General features: G+C 51.7%; 1 protein-coding gene across 1 annotated transcript; it reads right to left on the bottom strand.

The window, feature by feature from the left end:
- Positions 1–2162: 2162 nt before the first annotated feature.
- On the bottom strand, positions 2163–2576 carry LOC139047920 (uncharacterized). The gene has a single exon (XM_070522094.1). It carries the CDS (start codon positions 2574–2576, stop codon positions 2163–2165), a length of 414 nt encoding a protein of 137 aa, XP_070378195.1.
- Between the last annotated feature and the right edge of the window lie 15199 nt (positions 2577–17775).

Here is a 17775-nt window from a genome sequence, read left to right as displayed (position 1 = left end):
CACCCTACCCATCGTGAAAGGCTTCGTTGGGAGCCGAGCAGTCAAAGTCTGCATAGACAGCGGCTCCAACGTCCCCGTCTTTGGCGAGAGCTCCGTGGGCCCTGAGGTTCATCCCCGACCTTAGACGTCTCCCGAAACGATAGAAGTACTCGACTGGTGCATCAGACCTGCGAGAGTGGCGACTCTGAACGCGACCACCGGAACATCAACCGTGCGGCTTGAGGAGGTAGTGATCGCGCCTTTGCCGGGTGCCATGGACCTGATGCTTGGTTCGGACTTCGCGCCGCGCTGCGAATGTTGACGTCACGTTCCACCCCACTAACGACGTCACCTTCGGCCCCGTTCGCTCATCTGTGAGTGAGCCGTCGGGTCACGCACCAAGTGCACAAAGGCGCATTGCGGCGGAGAGACCCTAATAACAGCTTTTAGCAATCACAGGGTCCTAGACGAACTACCGGCGAGCGATATCGGCTTCGTGCAGCTGAACACGAAGGACCCCGGTCCTGACGAAGATTACACCAATCAGATTGAAGAGGCAGTATCCGAAATGTCCCGCGACACAAACGCCCACGAACGAGATGAGCTGCGCTCAATTCTTCATCGTCACCATAAGGCGATCACCACGAGGAAGGAGGCGCTGTGGCTCTGTGCTCACGCTGAGCACAGCATCGATCTCAGGGACGATATTCCTGTCGCGTCAAGGCCATAGAGGTCCTGCCCCGCGGACCGCCAGTGTATGAGAGAACAGGTCAATGACTACCTGGCTAGGGGGATCATCCGACCGAGCCAGAGCCAGTACAGCGCGCCTACCATTGTAGTGGATCAACCACACCACCCCCCACGCCCAGACGAATGGTCCACGACTACAGAAAATTGGACGAGAAAACCACCAATCCGCCTTACCAGATGCCAATCATGGAAGATGTAATTGATGACATCATGAGGGACGGTTCGAAGTATTTCACTGTCTTGGATGTGAAGTTGGCTTTTCTCACGGTGCGACTGAAACCTGGCGACATTCACAAGACCGCGTTCGTGACGCCAGACGGAAAATACGAGTGCCTACGAATGGCCTTTGGATTTTGCAAAGCACCGCAGACCATGCAGCAAATAATGCGCAACACGTTTGATGGCTTGAAGGGAACATCCACTTAAACGGACGACGCCGGCCAGGGAGCAGCTACGGTCACTGGAGCGCTGTCATTACTCGACGAGGCACTGTGTAGGGTCGTTATCAATGGTTTGAAGATGAACATCAGGAAGTGTCAGCTTCTCCGAGACCAAGTCTCAATTCTGGGCTACGTTATCTCCGCAGACGGTCAAACCCTAAATGAGGCGAGAGTCGCAGCCGTGGACAAGTTTGAGCCTGAGAGAAACGCGAAGAAGTTGTATTCGTTTCTGCGATTTGCTAACCATTACTGCAAGTTCATACCAGAGTTTCCGAATTCACACACCCACTGCGTCAACTGCTCTCGAAGGATGTGCCATTCATCTGGATGGGAGCACACCAGGAAATCGTGAACGAAATCAAGAGAGCGCTTAAGAATCCTCCGCTACTGGCAAACTTCTGTTCAGACAGCCCAACGCAACTACACGTCGACGCATCGCAAACCGGACTCAGAGCGATACTGACCCAAACGCAAGAAGGAAGAGAACGGGTCATCGAATACGCAAGTCGATCTCTGAACAGGCATTTACAGAGGGCGCCTTGTACACCGAGGAATTGACATCTACGAACACGTGCGCCTGAGGACAGCGGCAAATTTTGGGTAGGCCGTGTGAGCGGCGCGCACTCTCATAACTTAGCCGTCACGCATTTTACGCCTACCTGTCAGACAGCATGCTCCGCCGCCGCAATCCCGTAGATCACGAGGGTCCCCGCATGGTACTTTGCTCCCGCAAGATACCCTTGAGTAAAGACGAGGAAAGACTCCTCGCACCGATGCCCTGCCATGGTTCCTGGGACTGTAAGAAGAGACCCTCGAGTAGACACGGGGGTTCGAGCGAGGCGACAGAGAAGAGCCGGAGGCCAGCCGAACCAGAGGAACGGCACGAGAGACGAACGAGAGACGCGGCCGAAGAAGGCAGCGACGGCAACACGCTTCACGCCGACGCTCTGCAGATAATAAACAGTTTTCATTTAGGCAAGAATCCAGCCTTGTTCATTTACTGTCAGCTGTGTTGCCGCTCATGAGCTGTCGCATACGGCGAAGGAGCTGGCTTGGCCGGCGGTCTCCCAAGTCCTCTGCGAAGAGCAACTGCTGCATGCGGGCTCGCTGCGATATTGTGCGCTCGAGAAGTGCAGCCTTAGGGTCGCTGTCTGGAGTGGCGGGAGGTGGTCCAGAAAGCAGGTCGACAACTTCTGCAGCAGTAGGCGACAGTGCCGAAACAACTAGGTGGTACTTGCGTTGTTCCGTGCGAACGCCAGAGAGAATAAACTGCGATACCGTTTGAAGAAACCAAACTGCAGGGTTGCGGTCCCAGTATGGTGGGAGTCGGATGGAAACCGCGGAGACGCCTTGTTGCTCGGTCGTGCCCGTAGGTTCAGTGTCTGGTTGCATGTCGTTGCTGTGCATGGCTCCACAATAACTTCGGCAGTGCCGCGAAGAAAACTACGGGTAACCACTTTGTATAGCCGTGGTAAACGAGATGGACACACGTCTTTTCGTTAACAAGGTCTAGTTTATTCTGTCAAAAGAGAATTAAGCGGGCGCACGCAGCGCGCCGGAACTGGCGAGGGCTTTAGAGATAGAGAGAGGAAAGAAGAGGGAAAAGGAGCATAGAAAAGCCCGAGGTGGTGATGAGCACCGAAGAGCGTGTCGTGTTCGGCAGCATACTCGGGGCACTGCAGGAGCAAATGTTCAAAGAGCTCTTACAGGGACATATCTTTTGCTTGGGTTCCGGTCCATGAAGAAGTGTCAGGTAACGAAGCCGCTTACGAGCCCAGCCGAGCACCACATGGCAACCCTAGAGCAGCCAGTTCCAGGGATCAAAGATAACATCATCAATAGAAAGAAATTGCAGATCATTACAAAGCCGAACGAAAAATCCGCCTCCTCGTCGGTCTCTCTCTGTCCGGAGGACGCTCGTATTTAGCGGCACCTCCAGGGAAACAATTACACATCCCCATATTGGATCTCCTTAACTCAGACGAGGTACCATAACGATGCCCTCTGTAAAATTTGTAAGGAGAATGGTACGATAGACCATGTATTATCGGAGTGTGCTGGCTCCCCAGGGGCCAAGGAAAAGATTGACAGTATACCAGCGTCGAGCAATCCGCCTGGCCGTTGAGGCCTTTAAGACACGCGGGGACTGCTTCGTCCTCCCCTCCTACCTGGGCGTGGGGCAAGAGGTGGACACGCCAGTTAGGTAGAATAATAAAGTTTTCAATCAATCATTCAATCCACACCGGCGCACTTGTCGCACAGGGGATTGCTGGTACCTGTAAGGCAGTGGCGTAGCCAGAAATTTTGTTCGGTGGGGGCTACGCCACTGGCCCAATATATATATATATATATATATATATATATATATATATATATATATATATATATATATATATATATATTGTAAGCACTATTAACGTACTTCGTCGTTTTCATTTGTACATAGCCATCATCATCTTCCTTCTTCTTCGACTTCTTCGCGCGTGAGCTGCGGGCGCGGCCTTTTTTGGAATAAACAGCGCTGGACAACTTGATCGGTCTCGGCATTATAAAGTGGTGGAGGTACGTCCAGATCCCGACGTCCTCTCGCGTTCCCGTCCTCCCTGGAGCTCCGTTCCGGTCGCCGCCTGCACCCAGCTACCCCTACAACAATGGACACTTCCAACCCCGGCCCATCCGGCGCCTCTAACCCTACCACAGAGACGACCCCGCCTGCGGCGCCCTCTTGGACTGTGACGAGCCCTCAGCGCGATCCCCCTGTCTTCTCAGGACTCCGCGGTGATTACGTAGACGATTGGATCGACCACTACGACCGCGTGAGTTCTTGCAACAAGTGGAATGACACGCAGAAATTGCGGCACGTCGCCTTCTACTTGACCGGTGTTGCAAAGACGTGGTATTTCAACCACGAATCCGACACCGCGGATTGGTCCACGTTTACCTCGAAGCTGCGGCAAATCTTCGCTTCCTCGTCTGGCCGTGCAGAAGTCGCCAAACAGAAGCTGGGAACGCGGCGCCAACTTCCCCAAGAGTCTTACACCTCATACATCAAGGATGTCTTGGCTCTGTGCCGCCGTGCGAATCCTAGCATGACGGAAGCCGAACGCGTTCGCCACATCTTAAAAGGCATTGGGCCTGTCGCATTCAACGCCTTAATCGTGGAAAATCCGGCTTCTGTCCAAGACATCACTTCAACGTGTCAACGCCTCGACGAGCTGCAGTCTATTCGTCTTCCACATGACAGCAGCGATCCTCAGGTTCCCCATTCTCCAGATCTACGTGCTCTTATCCGCACCATCATCCGCGAAGAGCTTCACCTACAAGACCTCAGGCGTCCACCTGCTGCCTGCGCCCCAACCCCCGCCTTCGACTTGCGCGAGGTCGTAAAGCAGGAGTTGACAGCGATGACTACACCCACGACGCATCTTGCTCCGGTAGCGCGCTCCACACCAACCTACGCGGATGTTGTTTCGCTACCCACCCCTACCGTGCCTTCCGTGCCTTCCGTGCCTGCTGGCGTTTCCTATGACCATTTGGCGTCGATGGGAACCAGAGCACTTGCTGCGCCATCGTACCCTCAGTGGCGTCCACCTCGTCCAGTTTGTTTTTACTGCGGTATACGCGGCCATATATCTCGCTTCTGCCGCCGGCGCCAGCAGGATGAAAGGCGAGGCTATGCTGAGCACGAAAGAGACCGCACTCGCCGATCAGACGACTACTATCCCGGACCGCACTCGTTCCCTCAACAGCGTTCTCCGTCTCCACCAGCTGCTCCCAATCTGCCTCATAGTTCCCGTTCGGCCAGACGTCGTTCTCCATCCCCTTACCGGCGCTCTACATCACCACTTCGCCCCACTTCCCATTTTGTCGACCAGCACTCGGAAAACTAACTGTTGCAGTTTTTGGAGGGGAACTGCTTCTTATCGGTCTTCAAAAATTCCTCCTGTTCGCCCGGCCAACATGCTTTCTGTGACTGTCGAAGGTGTTCCCGCGTCAGCTCTCATCGATACCGGTGCCGCCGTTTCTGTTCTTCGGAGTGATCTGTGTTCGCGGCTCCGTAAAGTAAAAAAGCCTTATCTTGGACCTATTTTGCGTGGTGCTAATAATGCATTCATTCACCCTGACGGACAGTGTACTGCTCGTGTTCTCATCGACGGCATACGCCACCACATCGAGTTTCTCATCCTTCCAACGTGTATCCATGAAATTATACTGGGTTGGGACTTCCTACATTCTGCTTCAGCCGTCATTTCATGTAGAGAGGAAGTTGTCCACATCACGGATACAGAGCTTGAACCTGTTGCGGACTCTTCACTTTCATGCGTGAACTTGACCATCGCTGCCGACTACGTCCTGCGTCCTGGTCACGAAGACGTTGTAGCCGTAACGTCCAGTCAAATCGCCGACGGAGACGCCCTAGTCGCCCCTTCTTCCCGCTGTACTTCTCGCGGAATTCTCATTGCCACCTGTCTCGTCCGGTTTTCACGCGGCCGCGCCCTTCTGTCTGCTTGCAACACGACCCCAGATCCTGTGATGCTGCCCAAAGGGATGACTGTGGCAACCCTCGCCGACACTCAACCTATCTCTCTAGTCGCGCTTTGCCCTTCTTCATCGCCAGCCCCAACCTCAGGTTTGGATGATTCTTTCCCTCCTCCAGCCGTTCTTGGTTCTGACCTAACAGCCGCGCAGTCCGAAGCCCTCATGGTGGTCTTGGCAAAACACAAAGCCTGTTTCGACAGCTGTTCCCCTGTGTTGAGCCAAACTCCTGCGGCTACACACCGCATCGAAACCGATGGTTCCGCTATTATGCGACGACGCCCCTATCGTGTATCGCCGTCCGAACGAAAGGTCATTGAACAACAGGTTGCTGACATGCTTGCGCGGAAGATAATACGACCTTCATCTAGCCCATGGGCGTCTCCCGTGGTCCTGGTAAAGAAAAAAGATGGCTCAGTTCGCTTTTGCGTGGATTATCGAGCGCTCAATAAGATTACACGCAAGGACTTATATCCAATCCCTCGAATTGACGACGCTTTGGACACACTACAAGGGGCGGAGTATTTCTCCAGCCTTGATCTTCGGTCAGGATATTGGCAAATTCCGATGAACGAGACTGACAAAGAAAAGACCGCATTCGCTACACCGGATGGCCTTTGTGAATTTAACGTAATGCCTTTTGGCCTTTGTAATGCTCCTGCCACATTTGAACGCATGATAGACAACGTCCTTCGTGGTCTAAAATGGAAGACATGCCTCTGTTATCTGGACGATATTGTCATCTTTTCGTCTGACTTCAGCCAACATCTTCATCGATTAGACGAAGTTCTCAAGTGCCTTGCGAATGCTCGTCTCCAAATCAATACAAAAAAATGCAAATTTGCAAGCAAAACAATAAAAGTATTGGGTCACGTCGTCTCAAAAGCTGGCATCCAGCCTGACCCCGAAAAGATTAGTGCCGTTCTTCAGTTTCCTCGCCCCGAGCAACAGAAAGATCTACGTAGTTTCCTCGGCTTGGCGTCATATTTTCGTAGATTTATACGCAACTTCGCAGCAATAGCAGCTCCTCTACACAAGCTACTTGTTACCGGTGCCTCTTTCACGTGGACTAGCGACTGCGAGTCGGCTTTTCAAGCACTCAAGCGGCATCTTACTTCCGGACCAGTGTGTCGCCACTTCGATAATCGTGCCCCCACCATACTCCATACTGACGCAAGCGCACAAGGTATTGGCGCAGTACTTCTGCAATGTAATACAGAATCTAAAGAGCAAGTCATAGCATGTGCCAGCCGAACACTTTCTCCAGCTGAGCGGAACTACACCATTACAGAGCAAGAGTGCCTGGCTATCGTTTGGTCGATTCAGAAATTTCGCCCATACCTTTACGGCCGCCACTTCACCATCGTCACCGACCATCATGCTCTGTGTTGGCTGTCATCAATGAAAAACATGTCAGGACGCTTAGGACGCTGGATACTGCGCTTGCAGGAATATCACTTCACTATAACATACAAGTCTGGAAAACGCCATCATGATGCAGACGCATTGTCTCGCTGCCCACTCTCACTCTCTCCCGGTAACGCGCCGTCGTCTTCCCAACCACGTGGTTCCGATGCTACGCCTGCCTTCCACCAGCTCTCGATAACGCCCCTGGACCAAGTTACGCTTTCATCACGCTCTGATTTCGTCTCGCTTCAGCGGGCCGACTCCTACTGTCGAGCTCTCATGGATCGCCTTAGTGGGTTCACCGAACCACCCAACAGCCGCTTGCGACGCCAACTTCGACAATTCCGCCTTCAAGGTGGCGTGCTACACCGCTACGTTTACCACCCAACAGGTCACCGGTGGGTCCCAGTTCTACCTCGCTGCTTTCGCTTGCGGTTATTAGAGGCACTTCACGACGATGTATCGGCTGGCCACTTAGGCTTCCACAAGACGTACGACCGCATAAAGACCCGCTGCTTCTGGCCTGGCCTATCAACAACGGTGGCCAAATACATTGCCTCTTGTGCGTCATGTCAGCACCGCAAACGCTCGACATCCCCTCCTGCCGGTTTACTACAACCCCTCCCTTGCCCGGACGCACCTTTTGAATTTGTTGGCATTGATTTAATGGTCCCTTGCCGTTGACACCCTCCGGTCACCGTTGGATTGTCACTTCGGTCGACCATTTAACAAGATATGCCGAGACTGCCCCTCTGCGATCCGGCACCGCTTTTGAGGTCGCCGACTTTTTCTTGCGCGCCATCGTCTTGCGCCACAGGGCTCCTCGCGTTCTTCTCAGTGACCGTGGCAAGGCGTTCATTTCACAAGTTCTCGAGGAAGTTCTTCGAGCCACTAATACCGTCCACAAATCTACTTCTACTTATCATCCGCAAGCCAATGGCCTTACTGGGCGCTTCCACCGTACGCTGTCTGACATGATTGCCATGTACATCCGTCCTGACCACACTGACTGGGATAAAATTCTTCCTTTTGTGACATTCGCATATAATACTGCTATTCAACGGACTACCGGCTACAGCCCTTTCTTCCTTTTGTATGGACGATCTCCTTCCACCATATTCGACAGAGAACTATTTTTCGCACCTTCTTCGCCTAACGCGTCGCTTCCAGAAGATTTTGCTGCCCGAGTTGAACATTGCCGTCAAATCGCCCAGCAAAGCACAGAAGCTACCCAAGCTGAGCGCAAGCGTTACTGCGAAAACAAACGCCGTGACCTACGTTTTCACCCAGGAGACCAAGTCCTGCTTTGGACTCCAGTCCGCACCCCAGGCCTCTGCGAGAAGTTACTTCCACGCTACGTTGGTCCATACACCGTTGTGCAGCAAACATCTGCAGTGAACTATCTCGTCCGCCCAGTACACTCCGTCACTGACCGGCGCCGCCAGAATGCCGAAATTGTTCCCGTGTCGCGGATGAAGCCCTTCACTCCCCGTTTAGATAATCTCTAATCTGCGGCCAGGCTGGCCGCGTCCATGACGGGGGGAAGTTAGTGTAAGCACTATTAACGTACTTCGTCGTTTTCATTTGTACATAGCCATCATCATCTTCCCTCTTCTTCGACTTCTTCGCGCGTGAGCTGCGGGCGCGGCCTTTTTTGGAATAAACAGCGCTGGACAACTTGATCGGTCTCGGCATTATAATATATATATATATATATATATATATATATATAGCTGCACGTTTTTCCCTGCAACCACTTCCGCAAATTTGAGGAGGTTTGTGGCATTTAAACGAAAAAGTTTAATTCTAGTGACTATGGGCTTCGAATTTTTCATTTAGGAGGTCAATTTATTAAAAATTGGCCAAAATTGAAAATTTTCGGGAAACGAAACTATCAAGTTTAAAACTCCGTGACTCAACAATGAAAAAGGATATCACAATTCTGTGAATTGCATCTAATAGTACATCTACAGCGGACAAAATAAATATTTTACACATGAATCTCAAAAAAATTTAGTATTGTGGAAATACGGCTTTGGCAGAACCCTTGTACACAACGTAACCAATTAACGTAAGATACAAATTGACACAGCAAACTTGTCCGCTTTGACTGTTATAATAAATGCCGTATACAGAACCACAATATCTGTTCTTCATGCATAGCTATTAGTTTGTAAACGCCGTGCTTCTATTTTTTCAAACTTTCAAATTTTCCAAAATATTTTAAACAAAATTCAGGCCCTAAATCGAAGTTCTGTTTCCAACAGACACTAGGATTTAACTTTCTCTCTCAAATGCAACCGATTTCAATAAAAGCGATTAGCAGGATTATCTCAGAAAAGCGTTTCTGCGTTTTACAAGTATTTGAATAGGCCGCGTCGGATTGGGCCCGAGCTAAAGCTTCCTCTTAAACAATTTATCGAGGGATCAAATACATGAATAATAACTGCATTGTCATTGCCAAAGATGCTGCAAACGAATTCTTGAAAGCTACGCTCTGTTAATACAAATAAAATATGTATTTTTTTCATAAAATATTATACTCGTATGTGCCAAAGATTGTGCCCAACATAACTGACGTCAATGCTTCCATGTTTTTTGTCTATTTATTAAGTAAAGAAAATATCACACGAACTTTAGAACTATATCAGTTCGAAACCAGGAAAGCAATGCATGCCGCTGATATGAAAAATTAAAAGGCAATGAACTGAACAAGTTGAGGACAAATATCTTAATGCAACTTTGTCATTCAAGAACGGTGCTTACATTCTTGTATATATGCAATGGCCAGTGAAAAATCTCAATGACGCTGTCGTTTGTTCCATTGTATTACGCAGGAGTAGCTATCCCTTGTCGTGTATCGTGAGTAATTGCACCGAAGTTATAGTCGCGACAGAGAGCACGTATAAAAAGCAGGAGTTCTGCAAGATATATGAGGGCAAGTCAAATGAATGAGCCAACAACGGGGTACTTTATTTAAAAGTAGTCTTCATGAGAATTTAGACATTTGTCCTATTGACTAACGAGTTGCGTGATTCCCGTCTTATAAAACTCCTTGGGTTGCTGCTTCAAAAAGTCGGTATCTGGTTCCCTTGAGCTGTTTTTTCGGTTGCCCCAATATGTAGAATTCGCAAGGTGACAGGTCTGAGCTGTATGGTGGATGTTGCAGCGTTTCCCACTTGAACTTTGCCAGTTTTGTATTAACCAGATAAGCGACGTGGGGACAGGCATTGTCGTGGAGCAAGATGACCCCATTCGTCAATTTTCCACGTTGTTCGTTCTTGATTGCGACACGCTGCCGTTCTGGCGTTTCACAATATCGGAAACAATTGATAGCCTCTCAAGATTTAGCAAATTCTATCACTAATGCACCCTGTCGATCGAAAAAAAAAAGTCAACACCTTTCCAGCGGAAATGATGGCCTTTACGTTCTTTGGGCGTGGTAAATTCGAATGTTTCCGCTGTAAGCTTTGCCGTCGTGTTTCAGGCTCGTAGTAGTGGCACCAAGGTTCGTCCCCGATCACAGTTGCAAACAAGAAGTCGCCATGCTCATTGTGATACCCGATCAGATGAGTCAAGGCAGCGAGAAACTTCTTCGTCTTCTCGCGATGGATAAAAATCTTGGGGATCCAATGCGCACCAAAGAGCCGATAGCCGAGAAGCTCATGAATTATGGCGTGAACCGAACCGTGACTGATGTTCAGACGGTCTGCCAGTTCATCGATGCTTATCCTCCGTTCATGTTTCAGCAGCTCATGAACCTTTGAAATTGTGTGGGGGTGATTGCACGATGGTTTTGGCCCGGTCTTGGAATGTCTTTGCAACGTCCTTTGAACCGTTTGCTCCAACGATTCACAGTGGTCAATGAAATGCAGTGTTCAACGTACATGGCAGTCATATGGTGATTAATTTCTGTTTTGGAAACACCTTCAGCTGTCAAAAACTTCGTGACACCGAGTTGTTCAACTTTTGAAGTGTCCATTATGTGTCGCAACCATATTCAACCCAGTGTATGAGAGCATTAAAGAACATTTATCTTCACACCTGCGTGTCACTTTTGTAAATGAGACATGCCGTTCTCCTACGCGCATGCCTCGCAGATAGTGAACCGAACCATTATTGCGCGGTTAGGGTAGGCTCACTTTCATTTGACTCGCCCTCGTACATTAGAAATGCAAAGATACAATGGGATATGCAAATGCGAAAATACTGCTTGATAAAGGACAAAAAAGTGTCACTGGAAACAAAGTTCACTGCATGTATACACAAAACCTCGCAACAAGATATTTAAGTATACGTATAAGTCTCCAATGAGTCTATGTATGTAACTGTATAAGTTAACTGTATATAATGCGTCTAATAACTGTATAACTGTAATAACTGTATAATGCGTATATAATACTGTAATAAAGAAGTAACTGTATATAATGCATCAAACAAGGCAAATAAACATGTTGCACAATCATAGATTCACAGAATCCTAGATTCCGCCCCCATTTCATCCACTCCCCCCGATGTATTGCGCGCGACGGAAGGCGGCGCGCTTGCTCCCCGCTTTTCTCCTTTGCGCACACAAGACTGAGCCACCATCGTCGGCTCACCCATTCCACCTCCCCTCCTATGCTTTCACTCGCACATACAGCATGCAGCGTGGTCACGATGTTATCACCCTTGGACTTTATACGAAACATGAGGGCGATGGCAGGAATGCGCCTGGAGTGTCCATATAATTGCTTTCGCAATAATATAATAAACGTATCCGGCAACTAAAGCGTCCCGTCGCCCATTACTTTCCGCAAAAGAAGTATCAAAATCGAACTTTCACCATGCGACAATTCGCTGCGCCGCAACAATGTATTTTTTTTTCTGTGAGGCGGAGGCACCGAAAGGAAAAAGAAATGCATAGGTAAGTATCTTGGCCAGAATCTAATGCCTACTTCGGGCACCTAATGGGGCTACGGAAGGAATACCGAAGAAAACATGAGACGCTTGGTCCACTGAGAACCATACGCATACTGCTCAGTATCCTACAGCGGTGAAACAAGACTTTCCGGAAAGGTTCCGCTCAAGGAATGCGGTGCAATCCTTCGAGTCCCCACAGTGATGGCGGCGAGCGACCATTGTTTTTTTTTCTCGTCTGCTAGCCAGAAAACGTCCAAAACTCTGTCCGGCGAAAATCCACTCGGCCAGAGCAAACCGAACGCGCACTGAAGTGTACCGCACGGTGGTCGGGGCCATACGAGAAAAACGTATGCGCTCTGGTTGGCTCTGGCAGCCCGCGGTTAGGGTAGCGAGAACAAAAAAAAAATCGACGAGGTTCAATGTGTCCTCGCGAATAAAAGTCAAAGTAGAAAAAATAAATAAGAACGTATTTACTTTGGCTGGCTTGAGTGTCTTGACATGGATGTTCTGGCGTAGGTTAAAAAAAATGTTTATATTTTTTTATGTGACATGACGGCACAAATGAACCACCCCAACGCTTCGTCTCATTGGACCTCGCTGCCTGTTTGTCAACTCGTCTGCTAGTGTGTTGATTTGGCTTGTCTCGTTGTATGTTCCGATGTAAGACTTTAGAAAAGTCAATAGACATTTGGCGTCAAATGTTTATAACAACATTAAACCCACAAAGTTCCGCAATTGAAAATCTAAAGCACAACTTTGGAAATGTCAATGCACCTTTCACATCAAGAGCTTATGAGATTTATACCCATAAAGTTTCGCAATTGATATCCATGCGCTCCATAGATTCCGTGGCCTCAGTGAGATGCCGCGGCGAGCCCGCTCACCATCAAAGCGCCCTTGAAACTTTGTGCTCGGATGGGACTGCTTGGCGTTATGTGACTCCCGGTGCATGGGCGTTGCCACGAAATCCAGCCTGAGTTTGCAATCTTCGCGGTTAAATGTCTTTTCAAGCGTCAAAAAGACATTCTAGACAAAATCCAGAGTGATTTCCGGCGCCGGAGGTCACTTTGGTCGGCGGTGCATGGACAGCACGAAAAAATTTCGGGGGGGGGGCTGAAGCCCCATAAGCCCCCCCCCCCCCTGGCTACGCCCCTGCTGTAAGACGACACCTTTCCGCGGTGGGGTAGCATTCGATACGAAGGCGAAGCAGTAGCGCTCGTTCACGACGGCCGAGTCCATTGCGCGGCAGCAGTTTCGGGGGTTTCGCTGGCAATACGAGGGTCCGGGTGGCGTGATCTCAACGTACCGGTTACGGTGTGGCCGGCGATGCCGAACGGTCTGACGAATAGCGACATCGGAACCGAGGCGCTGTGAGCCTCCTTTGCGAGCCGGTCTGCTTCCTCGTTTCCGCGTATGCCGATGTGTGAATTCACCCACTGGCAAACGAAGTCGCATCCCTGCCCGCAGATGCAGCACGGCAGTACGTTAGGATGGCCGCCACCGGACGTTACTGCCGGAACACCAGCTTGGCCGCCAGGTCGATTGTAGTCCGCGTAGGTTCTCAACACCGTGTGTAGTACGTGGCACACACGCAACGCGGGTAGTTCGAGCAGTCCGTGTAAACGAGCAGATGGCCAGCCTGTTTCGCGATGGTTGCAGCCACCTCCTAACGCAGAGCGCAGGTGGCGGTGTCGCGCTTGCCTCGTACTCACGGGATGGAAGGGCCTATGGCTAGCAGGTGCTGACGATGCGGGGTGGTGGTAGCCAAGCACAAGTTGAGCCTGAAATCACCAGGCTGGCGAACTCAGCGGCTCGGCGTCCGATGCAGGAGTTGGGCAGGGATTGAAGCCGGTGTACAAGCTGTAACCCGTGCGGCGATCGGTTCAGGTGCTCTATATGGTCGAGTGTCCGCCCCTCTGCGCGCAGGGAAACAGGAGTCCCCTACTGCAGCGAGGGCGGTGCCTACATGTGAGAAGTGAGGAAGGCACAGGATGTGTCGAACCACACCACCTGATGATCAGCGTCCAGTGCCGTCCACTGCGATTGCTTGAGGTTTGCAAGCGGGAGGCGGTACAGAATTCGTGACGAACCCGCAGAGCGAGAGCCGGCGTGCAGCCCTTACAACGAGCAAAGAGCGATTATGTGGCATTCGCCACCGGGCGGGATCCTTTCCTCAGGGTGGTCACCGCAGGACTCCTGTTCGGAGGTTGATCCTGGAGAAGGCGGAGGTAGCGTACTTGCTTTCGCCACGGAAGCACAACACTACGGAGGGACATACACTGCACCTCGTTGCGCGAACTGTAACTGGGATGCCCCAGCAGCGCCTTTGTCTTTGCTGAGGAGAGAGCAAGACCGATGCCGTGGATGTAGGTGTGGACGGCGTCGAGCACATCCTGTACACTTGCACGTACAGCACTGCCCGCACTCGTGCGACCACTCGCGAACAGCGCGTTGTCGTCCGCGTAGATCGCGACGCGAACCTCGTACTGGCAGATGAGGGAGGTAGTCCGTGATGCGTGCCAGCGCGAGGTTAAATGCGCTCAGCACACTGCCCTGTGATACGCCCGCTGACACCACTGTCGGCTGGCTGGGTGCATACGCATCGTGCGGCCGCTGAGCGAAGCCGTGACGCAAGCGATCACCCGGCCTCCCCCATTTAGCGCACTCTGTTTATCAGTGATTGCGGCATGGGAAAGTCAAACGCACACATCACATGAGGGAGGCCTCATCAAGTGTAGAGATGACGTCTGCCAAGGAGCTCGCGGTGGCCCGGAGATGGCGGAAGCCGCTCTGTTCGGCAGCGAATGGGTCGAGGGCATCCCCTATCCATTCGAGTCGACGAACCGCGATGGAATCCAGCACCTTGCCCGCAGAAGGTGTGAGCGAGACTGGTCGGTATGAGGCAGAGTTGTTCGGTGGTTTGCCATATTTGAGTAAGGGCCCAACCACTGCCTCGCTCTAGTCCTTTTGAATGACGCCAGTCCTCCACACCTCGTTGAAGGCATCTAGCAGAGACTGCAGGCACTCGCGGTCGAAGTTCCGCAGCATTTAGTAGGTGATACCGCCGGAACCTGGCGCTTATCGCTGCCGCCGGGATGCGAGTACTGTGCGCAGCTCACTGATTGTCAAGTCAGCTGATGGTAAAGCCAGGATGCCCGCACTCGGGAAGCAGTGATGGGGGGCCAGGAGCTCGTGCCTGTGGTGGTGTGGTGGCCGTTGGATGTGCGGCAGCATCAGCGTTGGGGCAGCAGGTGGTGGGCAGAACGTGTCCGCGAGGAGCTAGGACAGCTGACCGTTAGTGATGCCGCGTGCCATGGCTATGGAAGGCGCAGGGGAGCGTGGTGCTCGGGGCCGCAGGATGGCGCCGAGGATGTGCCAGGGGCGCGAGCAATAGCACGTGTCGTCAAGCGAGGAGCACAGGCTGGACCCACTTTCTCTGCGGCGTTGTCTAGCATGGCGACGGCAGACCCCACCCAGTCGGTTATGCACAGGCCAGTGCTCCCGTCTGTGGGTGCGCAGCGCTTTTTGCTCGGCTCTATGGCGCGGAGCACGGAGGTTCAGCTACGATATCACGCCGAAGGTGAAATAATGGCAATATGCAAAATATGTTGCCAGAAGGTAAAATAAGGGCAATGTGCAGAGAAAAATAGCAATTTGCAATGGGCACTCTGGGCCACATAATCATGTCTGTTGGAAAACACCAGTGTTGAAGATGCACCCAAAATGCCATCACTCCTCCGGTTTGTCTCTATAATTTAGGTTGGACAGGTCTTTCACATGGCAGATCAACCAGTGTACGCGGTAAAGGAATGTCATCTACCGTACCATAAAAACCTAATTTGATTACCGCAATTACAGCAGGTACCTGCATGCACCACACAACGGGTCGTGGTGGCCCCCGGACACCTTGTGATGTGCTCGAACAGGCCGCTCTCAGACACTGGCACTGTAGCACACAGTTCCCGAAAACGCAGCCAATTCACCACACTGTACGTCCTCGAGAGAAAATGGGGAGCAGCGTGAGGCACTAGGAAGGTCGGAGTTTGGTCGGATCCTCGTGTGTCGGGGCTGCGGCGCCAGACGTAGTGGCAACGCTCCGACACCAGCGAGAGATCGACGGCACATCCAGCGCGTCCTCGACGAACGAAGGTGATGCTTCCGGTGTTCGCCACGAGCCGGCCCGCTTTCAAGATGCTCTCCAGCAGGTCGCGCATGGCCGTTCGGATCGGTGCGGCTGCAGCTCCACGAAGTATTGTGCGAGGTAAAGTCACCGCGCACAACAAGGTCTCCTCCGACACGACCCGATAGGTGCACCACAAACTCGGTATCTCACCGTTTGCCCGGCCGCATGTAAGCAATCAGCACACAAGTGTTGGTGGCGCCAAAGCGCACGACCACAGCGGCGCACTCCACACTATCGCACAGTAAGTCGTTCTTAAATAGTATAGCCTGGGCGAGGTTGGCGCGTGTGTCGCATAGCCACACGGGTTAGCCTACACAACGCCCACTCGTAGCTGGTGGCACTATGGTAGGCGACGAAACCCGGTAGGTTGAGCTCCTCCTTGCGTACGTACGTCTGCGGCAGCGCAAGGACGTCGCACTCGTCGAGGTAAGCGCGGTCTGCGAGTTTAGAGTCACGGCGGCTCAGCGAACATACGTTCCACTGAACGATGCGCGGCCGGTGCTTGTTAGTCGCACTAGCCCTATTTTCTTAGGGTTTCATGCATCGCCAGTGCCACCACACACATGTGGCGTGCTGGCGAGTGGGCAGGAATTGACTCTAGGAGGGCACGCAGGACCGATGCGAGCGCCGTGATGACGAGATCGCGCGCGTCGGGTGCTGTCGCACTGGGCGGCTCCACCGGGCTGCTATCATTGACGGGCTGCTGTGCTGGCAGTAAGGCCGTCCCGAAATGGGTGTCCTGGCTGGACCAGCTGTGATGATCGTGGGTCGGGGGCGCGCTGTTCGGTGGCGGGAGGCTGCGGGGGACGGCCGTGGTAGCAGCGCTGCTCCTCGCCAGCTTCAGTGCTTGTCGGCCCGTAATGCTGGGCCTGGAGCTCGCGACAATGCTGGCCACTTTCCTTTCGAGCTGCCAGGTGGGGCAGTGTGGCTCGATGGCCACGTGCGGTCCCCTGCAGTTCATGCGGCGGGCCATTTCTACAGTGCAGGCGGTCGCCGGGTGCTGTCCACACAGTAAAAAAAAAATTCTTCAGTTTACGGTCAAAGTTGCAGGTAAAACGTTGCCTGACACTTTTCCGTTAAATGAAAAACGGTGTTTCCGTAGACCGGACAGGCCGTAAAAATTATTTCCGTTAAATGGAAAATGGTGCTTCCGTAGAACGGACAGGCCGTAAAAATGTTTCCGTTAAATGGAAAACGGTGTTTCCGTAGAACGGACAGGCCGTAAAAATTATTTCCGTTAAATGGAAAACGGTGAGCTCCGTAGTTGTGATCACAGAATTGACCGTATTTTGCAAATAAGGAAAACGGTGAGTTCCGTAAAACGGAAATGCTGTAAATTGAGCCCCGTACTTGTGATTATAGTACATGACCGTACTTTGCTAATGAAGAAACGGGGACTTGAATGCTCGTGTTCTCGAGCCAGATTGTTTCGTTCATTGGAATAAGTTATTTTGGGCAATGAACCACCCAAGTCGTACATTACAACATGGATAACGTACAACATCATTTAAGATATAGCTGGAAATGGGGCAGAAATCATAGCACACAGGAAATACACCACACAGAACGCGCTGTGTT

Source organism: Dermacentor albipictus, chromosome 7 (genome assembly GCF_038994185.2).
Source record: "Dermacentor albipictus isolate Rhodes 1998 colony chromosome 7, USDA_Dalb.pri_finalv2, whole genome shotgun sequence".
In the NCBI taxonomy this organism is placed as follows: Eukaryota; Metazoa; Arthropoda; class Arachnida; order Ixodida; family Ixodidae; genus Dermacentor; species Dermacentor albipictus.
The sequence above is the reverse complement of the archived record's forward strand: the minus strand, read 5'-3'. Positions and strand labels throughout refer to the sequence as shown.

Coding starts and splice junctions, on each gene's coding strand:
- LOC139047920 (XM_070522094.1), bottom strand. CDS start 2,576: ATGCACAGCAACGACATGCAACCAGACACTGAACCTACGGGCACGACC.